Here is a 17,967-nt window from a genome sequence, read left to right as displayed (position 1 = left end):
AAACTGACCAGCCGAGAAACAGCACATGGACAAAAAGAGAGAGGAGGATGGTTCTATGACGGCAGCAGCCAGGCCAGCGCTCACAGGGTTCACCACGTCTGATGTCAAACACTAAAGCATGGGAGCGCCGGGGAGAGGTTGCCACTGATGTACTGAGATTTGACCGTTCTCTTAACGTCTGTGTGTTTAGCGTTTAGCTTCATGTATCATTGGAAAGGTTCATTTTTAAGCATTTATGGTCGGCCACCATTTGATTCATTGTTTTAAGATACTTAATAAGGATGGAACGAGCTGCTGCCACACTGATGCATCTTGATCACAGCCTACAGAGGGATTGTGGTGTGCAGGTAGAGCGTGTGTCCAATATGTCAGCTGACTATATATGATAAAGCAGTTCAGTATTAAAGGTAAACAATGGTATCACGTCTTGCATGTTACCACACAACCCTCTATGGCACACTCTGCTATAGCAGTCATAAGAAACCCCCAAAGATTATTTGCATAAAATGTAAAGAACATATAAAAAAAGAGGATCTGAAATATTAGGACTGGTTGTGCAAAATCCTTGGAAATGGTCGCTCATATTCGGAATTTAACATTAACATTAATTCATTTTCAATATTAAATGTAATAAACTGTCTCTTGGATCTGAGAGCACATGTCACCACTGTCTTTAAATACAGTGTAACATCAGCTATGGACTCATATGTTCAGCATATATCCTGCGTATATTATCTAAGTGTGATGCAGCACTCTGACGTGCTCAGTGGCAACCTCTGCAGCGCTCTGTAAAATGAGGGGCGGGCGGGCCGTGCAGGCAGGCGTGCCCCCACCTGGGTGTTGCAAGAGCCCAGAGCAGCTGAGAGGCTCACATGTCCGAGGCGGGACACGGGAGACGGGCCAGAGCTGAGGAGGGGGCTGGTGCTAGAGGTGGTGCTAGCAGAGAGGAGGTGGTTGTTGTGGAGGGGCTCTTTGGGGCCGTTGAGTCGCTGGAGCTGGGCTAAGGTGTGGTGACGGGCAGAGGCCATCTTGGCCTGATGCCGGCGCAGCTGAATGAGGAACAGGGTGAGCTCCTCGGGCTGTCGGGCACCACAGGACAGAGAACGTGGCGTCAAGACGGACCACACCAAACCTCTAACTTCAATGTTTTAAAAAAATGTTTTTATACTTGCTTCGCTGAAAGCCTCTTTAGTGTGATCAGCTGAAGGGCCAGATTGAACAAGCAGAACAGCAGCTACATTTAGGGGGATTAATGCACTGAAAGTGATGATAATGTTTCCCCAATGATCATCTGCAGCCGCACGGCTCATGGCCACAAAAAGAAATCTAAAGTTTTTTTTGTTGTTGCAGTAGAATATAAACACACCACTGGTGACGGATTTCTCTGCTGTATCAGAGTGTGAACACCGTGTCGTAAAACATGGAAGCAAACTACAGAGGTTACTACACATTGATTCAACACAGGTCTGTAAAGCCTTCAAATTTAAAAGGGAACGTTTCCTTTTTTATTTAGGATTTTCAATGCTTTGCTTTGCCTTGCCGCCCTTTCCTCCAGCATTAAGTTCTTTTACAGTAGTCATCCAACAAGGTGAAACAGAAAAAATATCCAAAAAATGATGTGGATTTGTTTTAGAAGGGACTCTTTAAACTGGTTTTACGTAGGTCTGACTCCAGACCATTTCAACTCCGCTGCAGAGTTTAGCTCCTGTGTCTGTCCTCCTGTCAGCGTGTCCAAACATGTGCACATGCTGACGGTCATCTACTGAATGTAGTACACTTACTATTGATAATTAACTTGTACAACTCCACACACTCAAAACTATGTCTTTAAGGGTTTTCTTCTCCAGGTTCAGTTGAGAGAAAAACACAATATTTAGTATAAAGTCATCCATGCCTGATGGACACAGGTGTGATTTTCTGGACGTACCGTTTTGCCGTGGAGGCTGGGAGCACTGACTGTGTGTGTCATGTAGCCAGATGGAGGCATTGACCGTCTGTCAATAGTAGCAGCCTGACAACACATAAAAAAACACATTTTAAACACTGTCTGACTTAATGCAGTGACATTAAGAAATCAAATTACAGACACTATGTGTGTTTTTGAAATGGTGAAGAATGTGCTGTATAAACAACGTTCACATCACCCGGGAGCCGCAGCTCTGGTTTTTAAAGGAAGCCATACACATGACCTTGATAACACAATTCTTTTTTTTATAACCTCCAGGCATATTTAATTTGCTTTTGGTTGTAGGAGAGTGGGTGTACATTTGCATATTTGTAAGTTTTCCACTCAAAGTTTGATATGCAAATACTAATGGAGTGGCTCATTCCGATCACTCTGCATACATTTGACACATGAATTTTAATGCATTGTATATTCAACATTATGTTTACTTTCAGCAGAGTTGATTGTTGAGTGATTGCGGTGACAGGCGAGGTTATTTTACAGAGCGGGGTGCATTAAGGATTTGTCTGCTGTGTCACCCTGCAGCACTAAAACAATTATTCTGTTCAGTAGAGCAGAGTTCCAACATCCGGCCGCAGCCTGTCACAATGACTGACACTGTTCTGCATGAGAAAATAATCTCTTTGATGTTTTGACATTTGAAAAAAAAAAAGTATTAAAAGGTACAAACAATCTGCAGCAGAGAATACATTTCATATGACAGAAGAAGTATTCTGTTTTCATCCTCATGCCACTGAATCTGAAGCCGTGTTCACACCTGCACAAAACTTATGAAAAATTCCTGAAGTTTTCGAGGTGAGCAGCATGTGTGAACGCAAACAGCCGAGTTTTTCATTTGGATTTAATCCGCAGTTTCTCGTGCCTACCCCCTACTGTTCTTTCCTCAAAGTGGAAGGGAATTCACCTCGAGCGAGTGGGAGGGGGTGGTGATATTTATTCCCTGCGTTCAGTCTACAACTTAAGATTTTATGGACACAACTGATCTCTGTAGACGTTATTAAACTGCTGCTTTATCTTTTCCATTGTCTTTCTATTTCCATGTCAAGCACCTTGGGCTTTGTCTTGCATGAAGGCTGCTATGCAAATAAAGCTTTTGTTACTATAACTAACTTCACTATTAACTTCAGTCTCTTAAAGGTCACATATTCTCCTCCTCTTCAACCAGTTTAAATAACTCTTAGAGCTCCCCAAAACATGTGTGAAGTTTCTTGTTCTAAATCCACTCTGATCCTGTATTTGATCATGTCTATATACCCCTCTATTTCAGCCCTGCTCAGAACAGGCTGTTTCTGTGTCTGTAGCTTTAAATGCAAATAATCTGTGTCTGACCACGCCCCCTCTCTGGAAGGTCTTGTGTGGTCCTATTGTTTACAATTAGAAGGCAGACTCAGAGGGCAGAACAAACACCTAGCTGTGGGAGTGTCACCCACCCGGGGGAGGGGTTACTGCCCTTTGTGATGTCATGAAGGGAAAATCTCCAAACGGCCTGTTTGAGCACACATTTTCTGAAAAGTGAAGCAGGCAAAAGACAGAGAGGATGGACCTTTCTCATCATTTGGGGGTTTGTAGACAGACTAGAGACACATATCAGATTTAGAAAAGCATGATTAAGTGTGATTTGCACAATATGTGTTCTTTAAATAACAAGTTTAAAAATGTTTTTCTATCTTTGACACTCAGGTACCTCCTGTTGATCAGTCGGTCACTTAGACTTAATAAATTCTCCCTTATGTAGTTCAGTTCTATCAGACTTCATTTTACCTTGAGCATCTGAGATTTGCTCCTGCGGGGGGAGATGGTGAAGGGGATGTCCACCACTGAGCGATCACCCACAGGTCTGACTGTCACCCGCCCAGCCGGCGTGTGCGGCCTGCGAGTGGGCGACAGGGTTCTGCTGCTCCCGGGTGGAAGACCAGGTGGAGGGATGTCTGCGGACGAAGGTGGTACTGACACACACCGGGGCCCACCTTCAGACTTAGCTGCAGTGGGTGGCACAGTGGAAGGTGGGCGAGGGCCGAACGGGTAATCCGGGGCCGGGGTGTAGAGTGGCGCCGTGGGGCTGCCGTGGCGGTACTGATGTCGCTGCTGCCACTCGTACAGCTGCCACACGGTGTTGGCCGCCGGGCCTCCCTGCTCTGGGGTGAGGCGGAAGTGGCTGAGGCGGTCTTGGGCGTACTTGTACTCGCCGAGTCGAGCGGGGAGGGGGCTCTGGCGAGGGGTCTTTGGCAGTGTCTGGTAGGAGTCCATGGAGGTGAACTTGTGCTGGGTTGGTGGTGTGCGACGGGGGAGGGTGTTCTCTCTGGAGGGGGGGCTGTGAGGGAGAAACAAAAGAGGGTTTATTTTCATTTTAGAGAAGCAAGACAATAAATCGTATCTCACCTTGAATCATATTCAACAATAAAGAGGAAGATAAGGACACACAACAAATGACTTTCACTCTTTCACATTTTTACCAAACTTTTTCTTGACATATTAACGGGCTTATGAGGCACGCCGGTGCAGTGGTTGGTGCGCACGCTCCATGAACAGAGGCTGTCGTCCTCCAAGTGGGCGGCCCAGGTACGAATCCGACCCGTGGCTCCTTTCCTGCATGTCATTCCCCACTCTCTCTCTCTCCCTGATTTCTGACTCTGTCCACTACCCTATCTCTACACTAAAGGCACAAAAAGCCCCAAAAATATATCTTAAAAAATGAAATGAAAGGCTGTTCCTGCAGCGTGCTCTGAATATCCTCATCAGACATCTACCGTCTGACATATTTATCAAGCGACCTGTTAGTGACTGGTCGTAGCCTTGATATTATGATAAAAACTGTCATTATAGCATCAGACGCTGTAGCCTCATCTGCCATTTCCTTGTCATCCTTTTCACATCATGTCTCAACTCCTGAGACCCTGTTCGAACATTTTAAAGAAACTTTCAGAAGTGCATGGGTGAAAAAGGCTTTCCACATATGTCAAAGACCTACCCTTTGTGCTCAGCCTTCTGGACATGGACCCACTGCTCCACCTGCTCCAGAGTGCTCCTCCTGTGCACCGGTTTGTGTGTGTCAGCAGTGGGCGCTGGGGGGGCCCTCTGATAGGTCCCGGCAGCTATCCCGTTCGGCTCCAGGATGGGGCTGGGCGTGGACACGAGGCCGTTCCTCGTACAGACACTGGAGGGCAGTGTGGAGGCGGCCCTTGACGGTGCCCTAGATGGAACCCTGGACACGGGCGCTGAAGCCGACACGTGGTCTGACAGCGGGAGGGCGAAGGGGGCGAGATTAGAGGGGAGGGAGGTGTGTGTGTCCATTTCCAGGGGTGTGCTTCCTAACATGGCGGTGGCAGGAGAGTCTTTGTGGAAGCTGCAGCGGTCGTCTGCATCGCGGTGGATCGGCTCCAGGAGAACCTCGTGGACAATGGGTCTGATGGTGTCAGAGTCTGGCGTTTTGGACTTGTGGTTGTTTACGTGGTTCGTCTGTGGGACAGCGTGTTGCTGCATCGTTTGCAAGTTCTCAAAATTTTCAGACGGTCTGTGGAGAATAAGGATAACATAATGAGTCATAGTCCTTCATATTCTTTTAATTCTCTAACTTTCTTACTCACTTTTAAAGGTCACATATTATGAAAGATACCCATTACCATATTTTTTCTAACTCTAATATGTGTCCCTAGTCTGTCTAGAAACCCCCCAATTATGAGAGAAGTCCATCCTCTCCGTCTTTTACCTGCTCCACTTTTCAGAAAATGTGTGCCCAAACAGGCCGTTTGGAGATTTTCCCTTCATGACATCACAGAGGGCAGTAACCCCTCCCCCAGGTGGGTGACACTCCCACAGCTAGTTCAGCTAGTTCTGCCCTCTGACTCTGCCTTCTTACTGTAAACAATAGGGCATGGAGCGAGAAAGCCTGAGCCAAGACCTTCCAGAGAGGGAGCGTGGTCAGACACAGCTCATTTACATTTAAAGGTACAGACACAGAAACAGCCTGTTCTGAGCAGGGCTGAAATAGAGGGGTTTATAGACATGATCAAATACAGGATCAGAGTGGATTTAGAAGAAACTTCACAGACATGTTTTGGAAAGCTTTGAGACTTATTTAAACTTGACATTTAATGAGTTTTATTCAAGGTAATGTAGTTTAAAAGTTTGAAAAAAGGGCTGTTAACCCTTAATAAACCCTGAAAGGAAAGATGGGCTGGGGAAGGTGAGGAGATAATGTGACACACCTGCTGGAAAAAAGTGTGTGTGTGTGTGTGTGTGTGTGTGTGTGGGGGGGGGGGGGGGGGGGCAATCCGTTAGAATAAAATTATAATATAAAATAATACATGAGTTAAATGAATAATGTTTTCTAAAAATTAATAAAAAATAAATAAATAAATAAGGGGTGAAAAATACGGTTTAAAAATATTGGAAGCAGGAGCCAGGTTTCTCTGGGTTTCCTTTTCTGTCATTCATGAACAACCCGTCTCCTCTTGTGGGATGTCCTCTTCCAAAGCAACAAATAAAAACAATGAAAGCGTCAGAGTGTGAGCTGCCGGGTGTGTGAAAATGCCAGTGAACGATGGAACATATTTGATCTGTGCCACCTCCCGCAGTCTACACATAAATAATGCATGCAGAGAGTGGCTGCTGTCTCAAAATGCGGCATTTCTCCACATCACAAACGTAAGCTCTCAATCAAACAAACACGCCGGGGGGAAAAAGAACTGTGTTTATATGATATAGCTTTCAGGCTGAGGCAGAGTTTTGAGATGTTTTTCCAGGAGTCAGTGTTATCTATGGTGACATAAAAGAAAAAACACATGGCACCTCTGTCTAAGCACAATGTGTTTATTGGATATAAACTGTAGCTCTCATGCAGTGAATCACATCCACAGCAACATCACATTCATGTTTAACGCGTAGGATGATTTATTTTGAATGTTTGCAAGTATTTAAAAACAATGCAGAGATGCATGAGCTTAGGACTTTAAATATAAAGTGTATTTAATTTGCAGATAAGAAAAAGCTCATTAGTATGAATCAAGCATGCAAACAGATCTCATTTCACATGAAGCCTTTCGCTCGATCTTAAAAGACAAAAAACTCCAGATCATTGGAAAGTGTCTGATGTGTTTTTAAATTGTAATCTGTCATCACAACTCTGAACTTCATCTGCAAATCGATTTGCACATTGTAATTGTTGTCTGCTCTTAACTTATCGTTTGAAAACTGTTTCTTAATCATGTAATATTATGATGACGTGTGCTGCTGCGGCCTTATTGGCCTTGTGAAAGAGATCTTGAACTCAATGGGTTAATTATAAAAGGTTAAATTATAAAATAAAAAAATAAAAAAATATATAGAAAGGGCTGCAACGATGGATTTGGATGGAGTCGTTGATTGATCGCACCCAAAATAAATGTAATGATGTATGTGTAGATGTAGTGCTGCTGCCTGTCTTGGCCAGGATGCTCTTGTAAAAGAGATTGATGTATTTAGTTGATATACTTTTTTGTGTGTGTGTGTCAATGTAAGAAAATGTTGAATTCATAGTTTCCCAAAACAATGTCTTCAAGTGTCTGGTATCTCTAAAAAAATTCAGTTTCGTTTAAAAAAAACGACACAGAAGCTAAATACTAGATACAAACACAAGGGGGAGCTCAAGGGATGAGGTGGACAAATCAGAATTTTTTGATAGTGAAAGTAAATGAAATGTTGTTCTGGTGTGTTTCTATAGGTGCAAAGAGACTGAAATGACCCACATACTCAAACATTCAACATCAGCCTGATTTAGGGTGGGCAGTTCTTCTTAATTGTGTGTTCAGTGGCATAATTTGCATTCATGCGTGTGTTTGTGGAGGCCCACCTGATGAGTGTGTCCGGGTGCTTCTGCATCATGGTGGCCTGGTTCATGGCCCTCAGCCAGGTGGTCATATCCTCCTGTGTGTCGGCGCTGAAGTAATACGTCCGCATCCCTGTGTGTTCCGCCTGCGAGCCAATCACAGAGCTCTGCTTGTAAATGTACGAGCGCATACCAGTGTGGCTAGCCTATACGGAAAGACAGAGGAGAGCGGGTCAGCGGCGCGGAGACATCAGCTGCGTTACGTCAGAGAGACGGAGGAAGATATCATGCTGTCCGAGAGGAGAAACAACATCAAGGGCCACATAAGCATCGACCAAAACACAGAGAGAGAGAGCGAGAGAGAGAGAGAATGAGGGAAACCACACGAGAGAAAAACAGACAAAATGCCAGCCAGGTACAACCAACAAAGCCACAACTCTGGACCAATGAGAGGAGAGAGTCTTCTGTACAATGGAGAAAATGTGAGTGTCAGAAAAAAGGAGCATATTCTCCTCACAAACCTGCTCGTGTCTCTTCTTTAACAGCTGAGAAAACTACTAAGAACATATAAAATAGTGAATAAACGTTTAAAAACATCTTCTGGTACCACTGATTTTCACTATCTCTTTCAAAATAAGGAAATAAGATCAACAACTGTCTTGGTCTAGCAAAGAAAAGCAAAGAGGCGGAGTGAAATGTGAGCCTGATCAGTTTCCACTTCACGTCGAAGGTAATTGGTCACTGTGATTTAAAGTGCCGAGCTCACGACAGCCATGCAAGAGTTTAAGATGGATATGTGTTCATGTGCGCACTGAGACGGCCATCAGTCAGATGATCTTATATAGTCGTGGTGTGACAGTCCAGAGGCATCCTGCACTAATTCATCAGCTTGCAGAGAATCAGAAGAATCATATTTTTTAAAATGTGAAGTTACTCACATATATGGTCTTATTGTCTGATGTGATGTTCCAGACATAAATCACCAGCCTTTGGCCAAAGCGTATGCGACACTGTCTGTCATTTTTTGCTGCTAATATGTACTTCAACATGTTACAAGCATTGGTAGACTATGTTTAAGGGAGAAGGCATGGTCACTACGACAAACCCGACTATTACAACCAGTTTAAAGACTGTGTTACAGTCCGTTTTGATTTCACAGCCCCAAACACTCATTAACCTCTTTTAAAACCTGCAGCAAGCAGACTGTTTTTAGCTTAACACTGTTTTAAACATTGACTGTAAAACAGAGAAGTGGATGGAGCCTCCAGGTCTGCAGGTTAAAGTGACTCAAACCTGATTAATGGTGCACGTATGGGGCACAAAAGAAGCAGGATTGTTTGGAAGTCTTTGAGGCAAATTAGCTTATCTCTCTTGATTTATCAAGTGATGATTTCCAAACAACTGTACGGTCAGGTCAGGTCAATCACTTGTTTCCAGTCTTCTTATTTACAGCATGACGTGCAATTTGGGAAATATTGTCCCACTGCAAGTTCACTAAACAGCAAAGCAGGGTAAGGGTTACTTAGGGTAGGCAGGGGGCTTTTAAGTCGGATCGAGACGTGTCCACTCTCGAGTCAAATATTTTTTTCCTCTGGCTTTAAAACAAGACAACGATGCGAGGCATCAGGAAACAAAACTGAGCATTTCACAGCTCATCAGATGTACAGTATATTTACTTCAGGCATTAGCTGTCACAACAGAAAAACTAAAAGGAGAGTCAATTGTTGACTTAGTTTCATAAAGTGGTCATGAAGACATGTTCAACTGAATGTTGATTTCATGTAAACGTGTCCATAAGCGCCTGTTAGCTCACATGTTCATCATACCATACTGTATGAGATGATTACACTCGCAGGCAAAATACAACTTCTGCTGATGTTCATGTCTGTCTCTTTCTCTTCTCACTTGGTGAAGTGTTTAAAGACTGTAGATGGATTTCACCTCGGACAGTGGACGGACAGAGACGAAGCAAACTGAGTTTAGAGCTTCCTGAAGACACAATTGGGTGGATTGTTATCACGGATTGGATGGATTATTGTCTAATTGTCATATAATTGACCCTCTGTCAAGCCAAGCTAAGTTACTAATTCTGAAAAGTTGTTGTATTTAAAGGGATGATTTTGTTTGAGATTCCCTCTCCTAAGGAAAGTGGAGAGTGTTTCTTGCTGTTTCTTCCTCAACGATGAACATGTTTTGTGCTGAGCTGCATTTCAGTCTACTGGGACTTTCATCAGTAGTGAAGTATCTCGGCTTCTGCTGCTCGATCGATCGCTGCCTGAAAGTTTGCTTTACTACTACACCAGTTCACCGAGAAGCCTTGAGATACTTCTACTCTTGATAATTCATGGACTCAGGGAATGTTCCTGCATGATACTGAAGATCTCAGCATGATGTCACCTATATTTAAATCGGCAAAAGGCTCTACATAAGGAAAAACATGCAGCTAATTAGAAACTGTGCAAATTCAAAAAGACGTGCAAAGGTCTGAAACAAATGCAACAACATAAATGTGCCACAAGAGAGGGGAAAAAAAAACGTGCTGCAAAAAGCCGAAAAAGCTGCTTTAACATTAAATGTTCTGGAAATACAAAAACCATGCAAAGTGTAAACAAAGTCCGCAGCATTTTTATTTTGCTGTTTTCGGTGCCTGTGTGTTTTTGGCTTCCCATCGTTTATGTATTTGCTGTTTAAGCAGCACTTTTATTTCATTTGCAGCATGTTTCTGTCGTTGCATTGGCTTTCCACTTTTGCATGAGTTTTTGAATTGTTGCTTAATGTACCTAATGTGTATTTCCTAATGTAAAGCATTTTGATTGTTGCATGGAGGTCGCCCTTGTTGGCCATGCACCGTACTTTCCACTAGGATAAGCAAACACACCAAAGCACGACAGCACTGAGAAACAAAATCAAGGAAGAGTGCATCACTTAAAGCTGTTTTCAATTAATAGAATCTAAGTGTTTTAGATCTTTGATAAAAAAAAAAGTGTCCTCGCTGTGAAAGTGGGTAATTAAAGACCGACACACACCATTGTGTACATCTCTTTAAGTGTCCTACTTTTCCCTTCCCTTCCTTCCTTTCTTCCTTCTGTGTTTCCGTGGCGGTCGGGACGGAAGACAAATGAGAGAACCCACTCGACAACAGATGCATGCAAATGAAGACCAATTAAACCTTAAATTCTCCCTACCCTCATTTACTCTCTGAGTAATGAATGCAGGATAACGAGAGAGAGAGAGAGAGAGAGGATTGCTGTGGTGGGATCCATTGTGGCTGTATCACGATAGTATCACAGTGATATCATTATTGGGTTTATGTGCTGATGAAATGAGTCTGATTCCTCAGCAGAAATCACATGCAAACTTGTGCGGTCTGGTGTACACACTTAACAAGCTCATAAATAATGCAGACGAGATTGTCACTTCTGCTGTCCTCTCCCTGTTTCTATGAACTCTGAATAAACCCCGGCACACAGATGCAGACATGTACACAAACAAGTATAAGTGCTCCCTCTCCTGCAAGCCTCCAAGGTTTCCTAACAGCTTGCCAACTCTCCTCCCCTCTGAATGCACGGCTGTCTGGCTGCTGAAACAAGCTCATTCCAGAGGCTGCCGCTCCCTCCTTTAATACATAAATATAATTTCCTTACTCATTATGCCTGAGTATGCACTTGACCCCGATCCAGGTATATATTTTAAGACCTGGGAGTCGATTGCACCACTCACTGGATTTGTCCAGCTCCAGATAACCTTGTGCACCAGCTCTCTGGTGATGCTCGGGTGAATGAGGAGAAGCTTGTCATGCACTCAGAGATGGAATTTATTCTTTACTTTCATTCTAATTCAATGAATGATGCTATAAAATGTTGCTCGCAGCTCTTTTTAAAGACTGTGTGCTGGTACTGGACTGCTTCTCTTTTCTAAAATCCTGTTCACACTATTTTCTGGCATGAATTTATTCCACTTATTAGAGGCACTGTAACCTGGATCCTTAAGATATTGATAAGTCATTGCTCCAGGGTAACTTTATGGGATGTATACCACCTGCTACACTGGAAAAAGCTCTGATCTTACTGTGGAGCATGTTAAACTTCATTAAATACATCACATCTATACGAGCTGTTCACAAATAGTCCACAACTTCTTAATCTGATGAAGAACTGTCTGTTAGGCCTGAACTGTTACCAGCTGGGCCTCACACTTTAAACAGAGTGGCCTTATGGGAAATGTAGTCTGGCAGGTTGCAGACAACAAGTTGGGAAGCAAATCCTTCAAGTGTGGGTGACGAAAAGGTAGAACGGACCACCTTGGACACATGAAACTTGTGTTTTTCACTGAGTTTTAAAGCAGCGGCTCACTCACACTAAGCAAAGTTATCCTGTACTGTGCTTAAGCACGATTGTCCCCCCCATTCCTCCGCTGGCCTGCACTCACACAGCTCCAGGACTAACCAGGCCTGAGCACGGTTACAGTTTATAAGACAAGAAAAAAACAGGTAAGCTTCCAATCGGAGAGGAACACAGAGGACATGACAGCTACTTTACTGACTTTGTGACTTATTTTGAATCATTTTAATCAGATAATGCCAGAACTCTCTGGGATTTCTCCATAAGGCTGTCCACGTTGTGTACCCGTGCTTGTGTTTGTGCATGAACTGTACGGTGCTGAAGCACACCTCTTAAAAGCGTGCCAGGACCAAGGAGGTGTACCGTGCTTGAGCAACGATCAGAGCACTCACACTGGTCAAATGAACTGGACTTTAGGGGTGAAGCTTGCTCGGGCACCGTACAGATTGCGCCCTCAGAGGAACCTTCATTTGGTGGCCTCTCTGTAGTACAAAGTGGCACATATCTCTGTGTGTTCTTTCCTGTGCATATGTGTGACTAATATTCTGTACAGAAAAATCTCCTTCGGTTTCTTAGGTAAAACATACAAATCACCGTGGGACTTGGAAAAGTCCTCAAAGGCTCTTTCTGTTTGCATGCTGTAAATCACTAAATCAAAATCCAACCTGCTGGCAGCAGTGACAACAGTTTAAAAAAAAGGTCTGAAGAGAAGTGGTCGGTCTTCTAGCTGATCATCTGGTTTGCTTTTGTAGGTCACACAGAGGAAGCAGATTTAAACTGAGCCTGATCACTACCATTTCAAATCTGCTTACAGTTATTCAACACCTCAGTACATCAGCTGGAAAATTGTTGGTTAGAAACAGCAACGTGTTCCAGAGCAATGTGTGCAGGAGTGTTGGATGAAAGGAAACAGGCGGGGGGAAACTATTCACAACCACTCATCTCCCCAAAAAACAAGGAGTGTTAGATGCAACTGAAATCACTCTAGAAATCCTGACGAAAGGAGCGACAGCATCTTCAGGAAGCAGCTGTCAGAACACTCCTGCTCACTCAGCATCAGCAGCCTGACAGACGGACTCTGAGAGCTCAAACAGGACGGACCCGTTGATGAGAGACCGGATAACTGAGGAGCGTCAGATGTGTAGGCACGTGCAGAGAAGATAATGACATGCATGTTCAGCGAACAACAGTCAAAAGAAACTAGACACATTTGTCCTCTAATATGTTCAATGTAGCTCTAGTCAAAGTTCGGTCAGGAAGACTGCATTCTGCAGGCTCGTTTTATTATTTATTCTCATACTGTGTTACATTGCTTCTCCATGCGTGATCACTCCTTTTTTCGTACCATCAGCTCACAACTAGGACGATTAATCAGCCAGCCAATAATATTGGCCGATATCAGCATATCCAATGACTAATCAAATCTAGTTATATGGATAACAACAAGCATTATCACCCTCCAGAGTGTCAAGCGGTGATGCAGGTACGTGCACAGTTACTTTCCAGTTGAGTGGCCATCTTGTCTTCATTATATATCTTTTCCGTAAGTGTTTGATAACTGCATTTGAGGAATCAATGCAATAAATGTGTATCTCTACAGATAGAACATAGATCTAAGAAAGATATTGGCCGGTATATCGGTATCACATTTCTTCCCCTACCCAATGTCGATATCGGCCCCAACAAAACCAAATCGGTCTGGGCCTAGTCACAACACCCGGTCACATCTATCCAATAGCCGTGCTCCACTCCCTCATCGTTGTCCCATCACATTGCTGCTGTCTCTCTTCCACTAGTTCATTCATGCCATTGTTACCAGCGACCCTCCACCTCCCCCTCACCACCAAGCCTTCATAGTTTCATCCCTTTTTTCATCCCATCAGCCTCAGATCACAGCATCAGCCACCGTCTGGTCAACCCCCAGTCTTCTCCAGTTTGGGCAGCCTCTTCATCTCTTCAGCCTCAGACGATATCTTCAGCCTTTCCCGTGATCCCCATTCTTCAGTCAGATCATCCCATCAACCTCAGATGACCTCATCAAACATCTTCACAGTTCAATCATCTTTCTTCATCGCATTCACCCAGATGACCATCATCAGCCACCACCACCATCTATGGGGGGGGGAATAGATCTTTCTGGCGCTCAGAGCAGACATCTTCAATCCCCCTGACTCCCTGTAGAGTTCAAGCGCCAAAGATTCTCTGACAATCATTCAATATAACATTTGTAAAATCAACATTTATCTTTGAATCACTTATCATTTATCTCCTGATTGAAATGACCTGAGAAAATCCTCATTTTGAATCACGTTACCCAAGAATTAAACCACTCATTCCAAATCGTAGTCCCATGGGGGGGTCACAACCATGATCACAACCATGTAACTTTCACAAAAACACACGCTGCCTAAAATAATATGGGCTGTCTCTAACAGAAATGCTGAGTGGGTCATTCATCTCGGAGTGTGTGACCGAAAACACCTACACACTGATCTCACACACAGCTCAACCTTTGTGTGGGAGTCGGTATAACTTTTTAAGTGCGTCCATGTTTATTTGTTTTTTTCCCACTGTATTATTTGTGTTAAAAAAAAGGTTGAACTATTCCTCTTCTATTCCAGCCCTCATCGCTTCCTTCCTCTCCACCTCTCACTTCCTCTCTTTATTCAACGTTTATTTTCCAGCCCTAATCACTTCCTCTCCTTTTCCTCTGTTCTCTCTCTCTCTCTCTCCTTTAACCTCCCAACGGAAAAATATCTCTCACTACTCTTTCTTCGCTTGTACAGCCCTGTGGACAACACACACACACACACACACACACACACACACACACACACACACACACACACACACACACACACACACACACACACACACACACACACACACACACACACACACACACACACACACACACACACACACACACACACACTCTCTTTGTGTTTAGGCACTATTTAAAGAGTCATGGTGCTCATAAAGATAAGCCTCAGAAGCCAGGGCAGCACACAGCTCATGATAAGGCAATGCTCTCCTAAATTTGCAGCTAAAGAAATTGAATTCACACTGAAATATATCCAAACAACCTCCCCAATAGACCACAGTTGTCTCGATTTAAACCATGGCTGTTTAAGACTAATATTCAGTGTTCAGAAATCCTGTTAGGAAGGTAGAAAAACTGTTTTTTTTCTCATTAAGCAGCTGCTGGTTTGTGAACAAAAAAGGAAACCGCTCAGTAACTGTGGGGCTGCAAAGCCTGCACCCACAGTGAAACACGTCCTGCAGCTTTTTGGACATTGTTTTCCACTCCTCATTTCTGAAACCGCAGTGTGAGGCGGCTCCAAATGACAAATTGAAGTCTTTCTCCACACTGTCAAGAAAACTGCATGCTGGTACAGTAGATGTGACAGATGGAGGAGACGGCACAAAGATGAACGATAAGCCCCACACACACACACCAGCAAAGCAAAATACAAAGATTCATAATAGGATAACGAGGATGAGGAGACAGAAAGAGAGAGAGAGAGAGAGAGAGGGAAAGACAAGAGGGGGAGTTAAACATGAACGTAAGAAACAACACAACCACATCAGCCACAAAGACATGTTATTCTCAAAAAAAAAACATGCATCAAAAAACCAACAAGGGAATATACAAGAGCTTGTGTATATTCTGTCATGTTTGGACCCAAAGAAGCCACACCGACAACAAGGATAAATAACGATTACACGTGGCAAAATGAGAGCACATGGAAGGGTAGAGTACCTATTTTTATGGGAGGACTGTCACTGGACGACGCGACACACTCACAGGGAGGGAAGGAAGTCCCCGGTCGGGCAGCCAACCAATCAGAACAAGAGAAGGAAGAGGATTCGGTGAAGAGGTGTGGAGGGTGGGAGGGTGGGAGGGTTTAATTTGAGGGATGGTGTTGTTTCGGTCAATTTGGTCGTCAGCAGGTGCATAATTCACAACTTATTATACCAAACTTGGATGCCGAATTATTTCTGCTGGTTAGGATTACAGACATAGAGCAATTTGAATTATTTTGAAGTGGATAACGATTAAAAACAGGGATTTGTTTTCCTCTTTTGCAGAGTTTCATGTCTGTTCTTCTACACCTCTGCAACAAGGTGAGAGGTCAAACTAGAGTGAAACAAATTTGATACCGTTTCTTTAAAAAGTTGAGATGAGGTTAAAGGTCCCATATTATGCTTTTTCTGGTTTTATATGCCCTTTAGTGTGTTTTCCAAGTGTCCTGTGCATGTTTAGGCACATCTATGTGCAAAAATTCAAAGTCCGCGGAAACGCGGCTTCTCTTCTTCGGACTTTATCTATTGTGAACGGACAAAAGTAGGTACATAGATTAAATATACGAACCCCAAAAAGGGCATAATATGGGCTCTTTAAAAAAAAGACAGAGGTGAAGTTAATAACTCAATGAAGCAGCAGCGATCATTTAACATGACTTTAAGAGCTTCCTGATGATGATGTAAGTACGTTCATCTAACATGTGAGTAATCTAGCCTTTTCACACATGCACAAAACTCCTGAAAACTTCTCAAAATCTTGGCGTTGAGCTGCATGTGTGAACGCAAACAGCCACATTTTTTTCACCCAGACTTATGAGTCATTCTTCTTGTCAGCCCCCAAGTAAAGTGTGTTTTTTTTACAGGTTCATTTTGGGGACAGTCATAAATCGGTGAGAGAGTGAAGAATGACAACAGGTCGGATTTGAACCTGGGCCGCCCGCTTCGACGTCCACAGTCTCCGTCCATGGGCCGCGTGCACCAGCCACTAAGCTATCAGCGCCCCCTAGTGACATTTCTGTGTGAAGTTAAGGTTAGCCGATGGATGAACGCAGCAGGAAATATTCAGGAAAATTCCCAGTGAGCATGGGGGGGATGCTCATATCCTGCCTGAGTAGTGATTTATGTCCTGATTGCACCAAAACGGAGTTGAAGTCTTAATTTAATTGTATGCAGAGCTTACGACAACAACAACAACAACAAAAATGAAAGCATTCTGATTCTGATCATAATTTATTCTATGTGTTGCCTGATCTTTTATCTAAAATTCGATTTGATTTAATAGATTGTGAAACACGGCTGGACGGCTGCAGCAGTTAAAACTCTTCTTGGCTTCTTGCTGATGATGAGAGCTAACGGACCCTGACAACCTTGAGCATGTTTCTGACTTGTTGCTTCATCTGATGAATAAAGAGAAATCACTAAGTTATATGTTCTCGTTGGTATGTCCGCCTCTTCACTTAACAAGCTCTACTCAGAAAGACCGCTGCCTCAGGGAACAGAGGAGCTTCATCCCTTTCCAGAGGAGCCTGTCAGTCTCAATGAAGACAGTGACAGACATTCAGTGGTAATAGACGTCCCTGCAGCAGGTGCTGAGTGCTGCACAAAGCTGAGTGGTGGCTGAGTAAGGAGGAAAAGACTAATGTAGTAAAGGACAGGTTTCATTAGCTGCTACTTCAAACGTGAGCTTTCAATCATTTCTTACTCTTTAAAGAGGCACCAGGAGAAAATTCAGTTATAACAAGATGATTGTATTATGTTACTTTGAAGGTGCTGAAGTGCTCATTTTAAGAACTAAGAAATGAGTTGTGTTAAAGCCTAACAGATGAACTGATAAGAAGTGATGAACTCATAATGTGAGCTTTTAAAATGTTTTGATTAAACTTTACAATCCAGATCAGGGAGATGTGACTGGATGAGACTGTGAGTGCTGGTTAACATGCAACAGATGTGAGAGTACACTGGTGTTTCTAGAGTCTGTTGGGGCCCTCGGCTTTAGTCAATTGGGGCGCCCTCCAACGAGCGTTCATCACCATCACGTCTGCCTCTGTCTG

General features: G+C 43.5%; 1 protein-coding gene across 1 annotated transcript in view; it reads right to left on the bottom strand.

The window, feature by feature from the left end:
• Positions 1 to 17,967, bottom strand: part of LOC132972899 (pleckstrin homology domain-containing family A member 7-like) — a 167,674-nt gene that overhangs the window by 20,356 nt on the left and 129,351 nt on the right. The window contains exons 9-13 of the mRNA XM_061036040.1: positions 7,794 to 7,975; positions 4,935 to 5,477; positions 3,728 to 4,277; positions 1,928 to 2,011; positions 834 to 1,079 (exon numbers count right to left, since the gene is read on the bottom strand). Of these exons, the coding sequence (XP_060892023.1) occupies positions 834 to 1,079; positions 1,928 to 2,011; positions 3,728 to 4,277; positions 4,935 to 5,477; positions 7,794 to 7,975 (1,605 nt within the window). The remainder of the gene's footprint in view (positions 1 to 833; positions 1,080 to 1,927; positions 2,012 to 3,727; positions 4,278 to 4,934; positions 5,478 to 7,793; positions 7,976 to 17,967) is intronic.

Source organism: Labrus mixtus, chromosome 4 (genome assembly GCF_963584025.1).
Source record: "Labrus mixtus chromosome 4, fLabMix1.1, whole genome shotgun sequence".
NCBI classification, from domain to species: domain Eukaryota; kingdom Metazoa; phylum Chordata; class Actinopteri; order Labriformes; family Labridae; genus Labrus; species Labrus mixtus.
The sequence above is the reverse complement of the archived record's forward strand: the minus strand, read 5'-3'. Positions and strand labels throughout refer to the sequence as shown.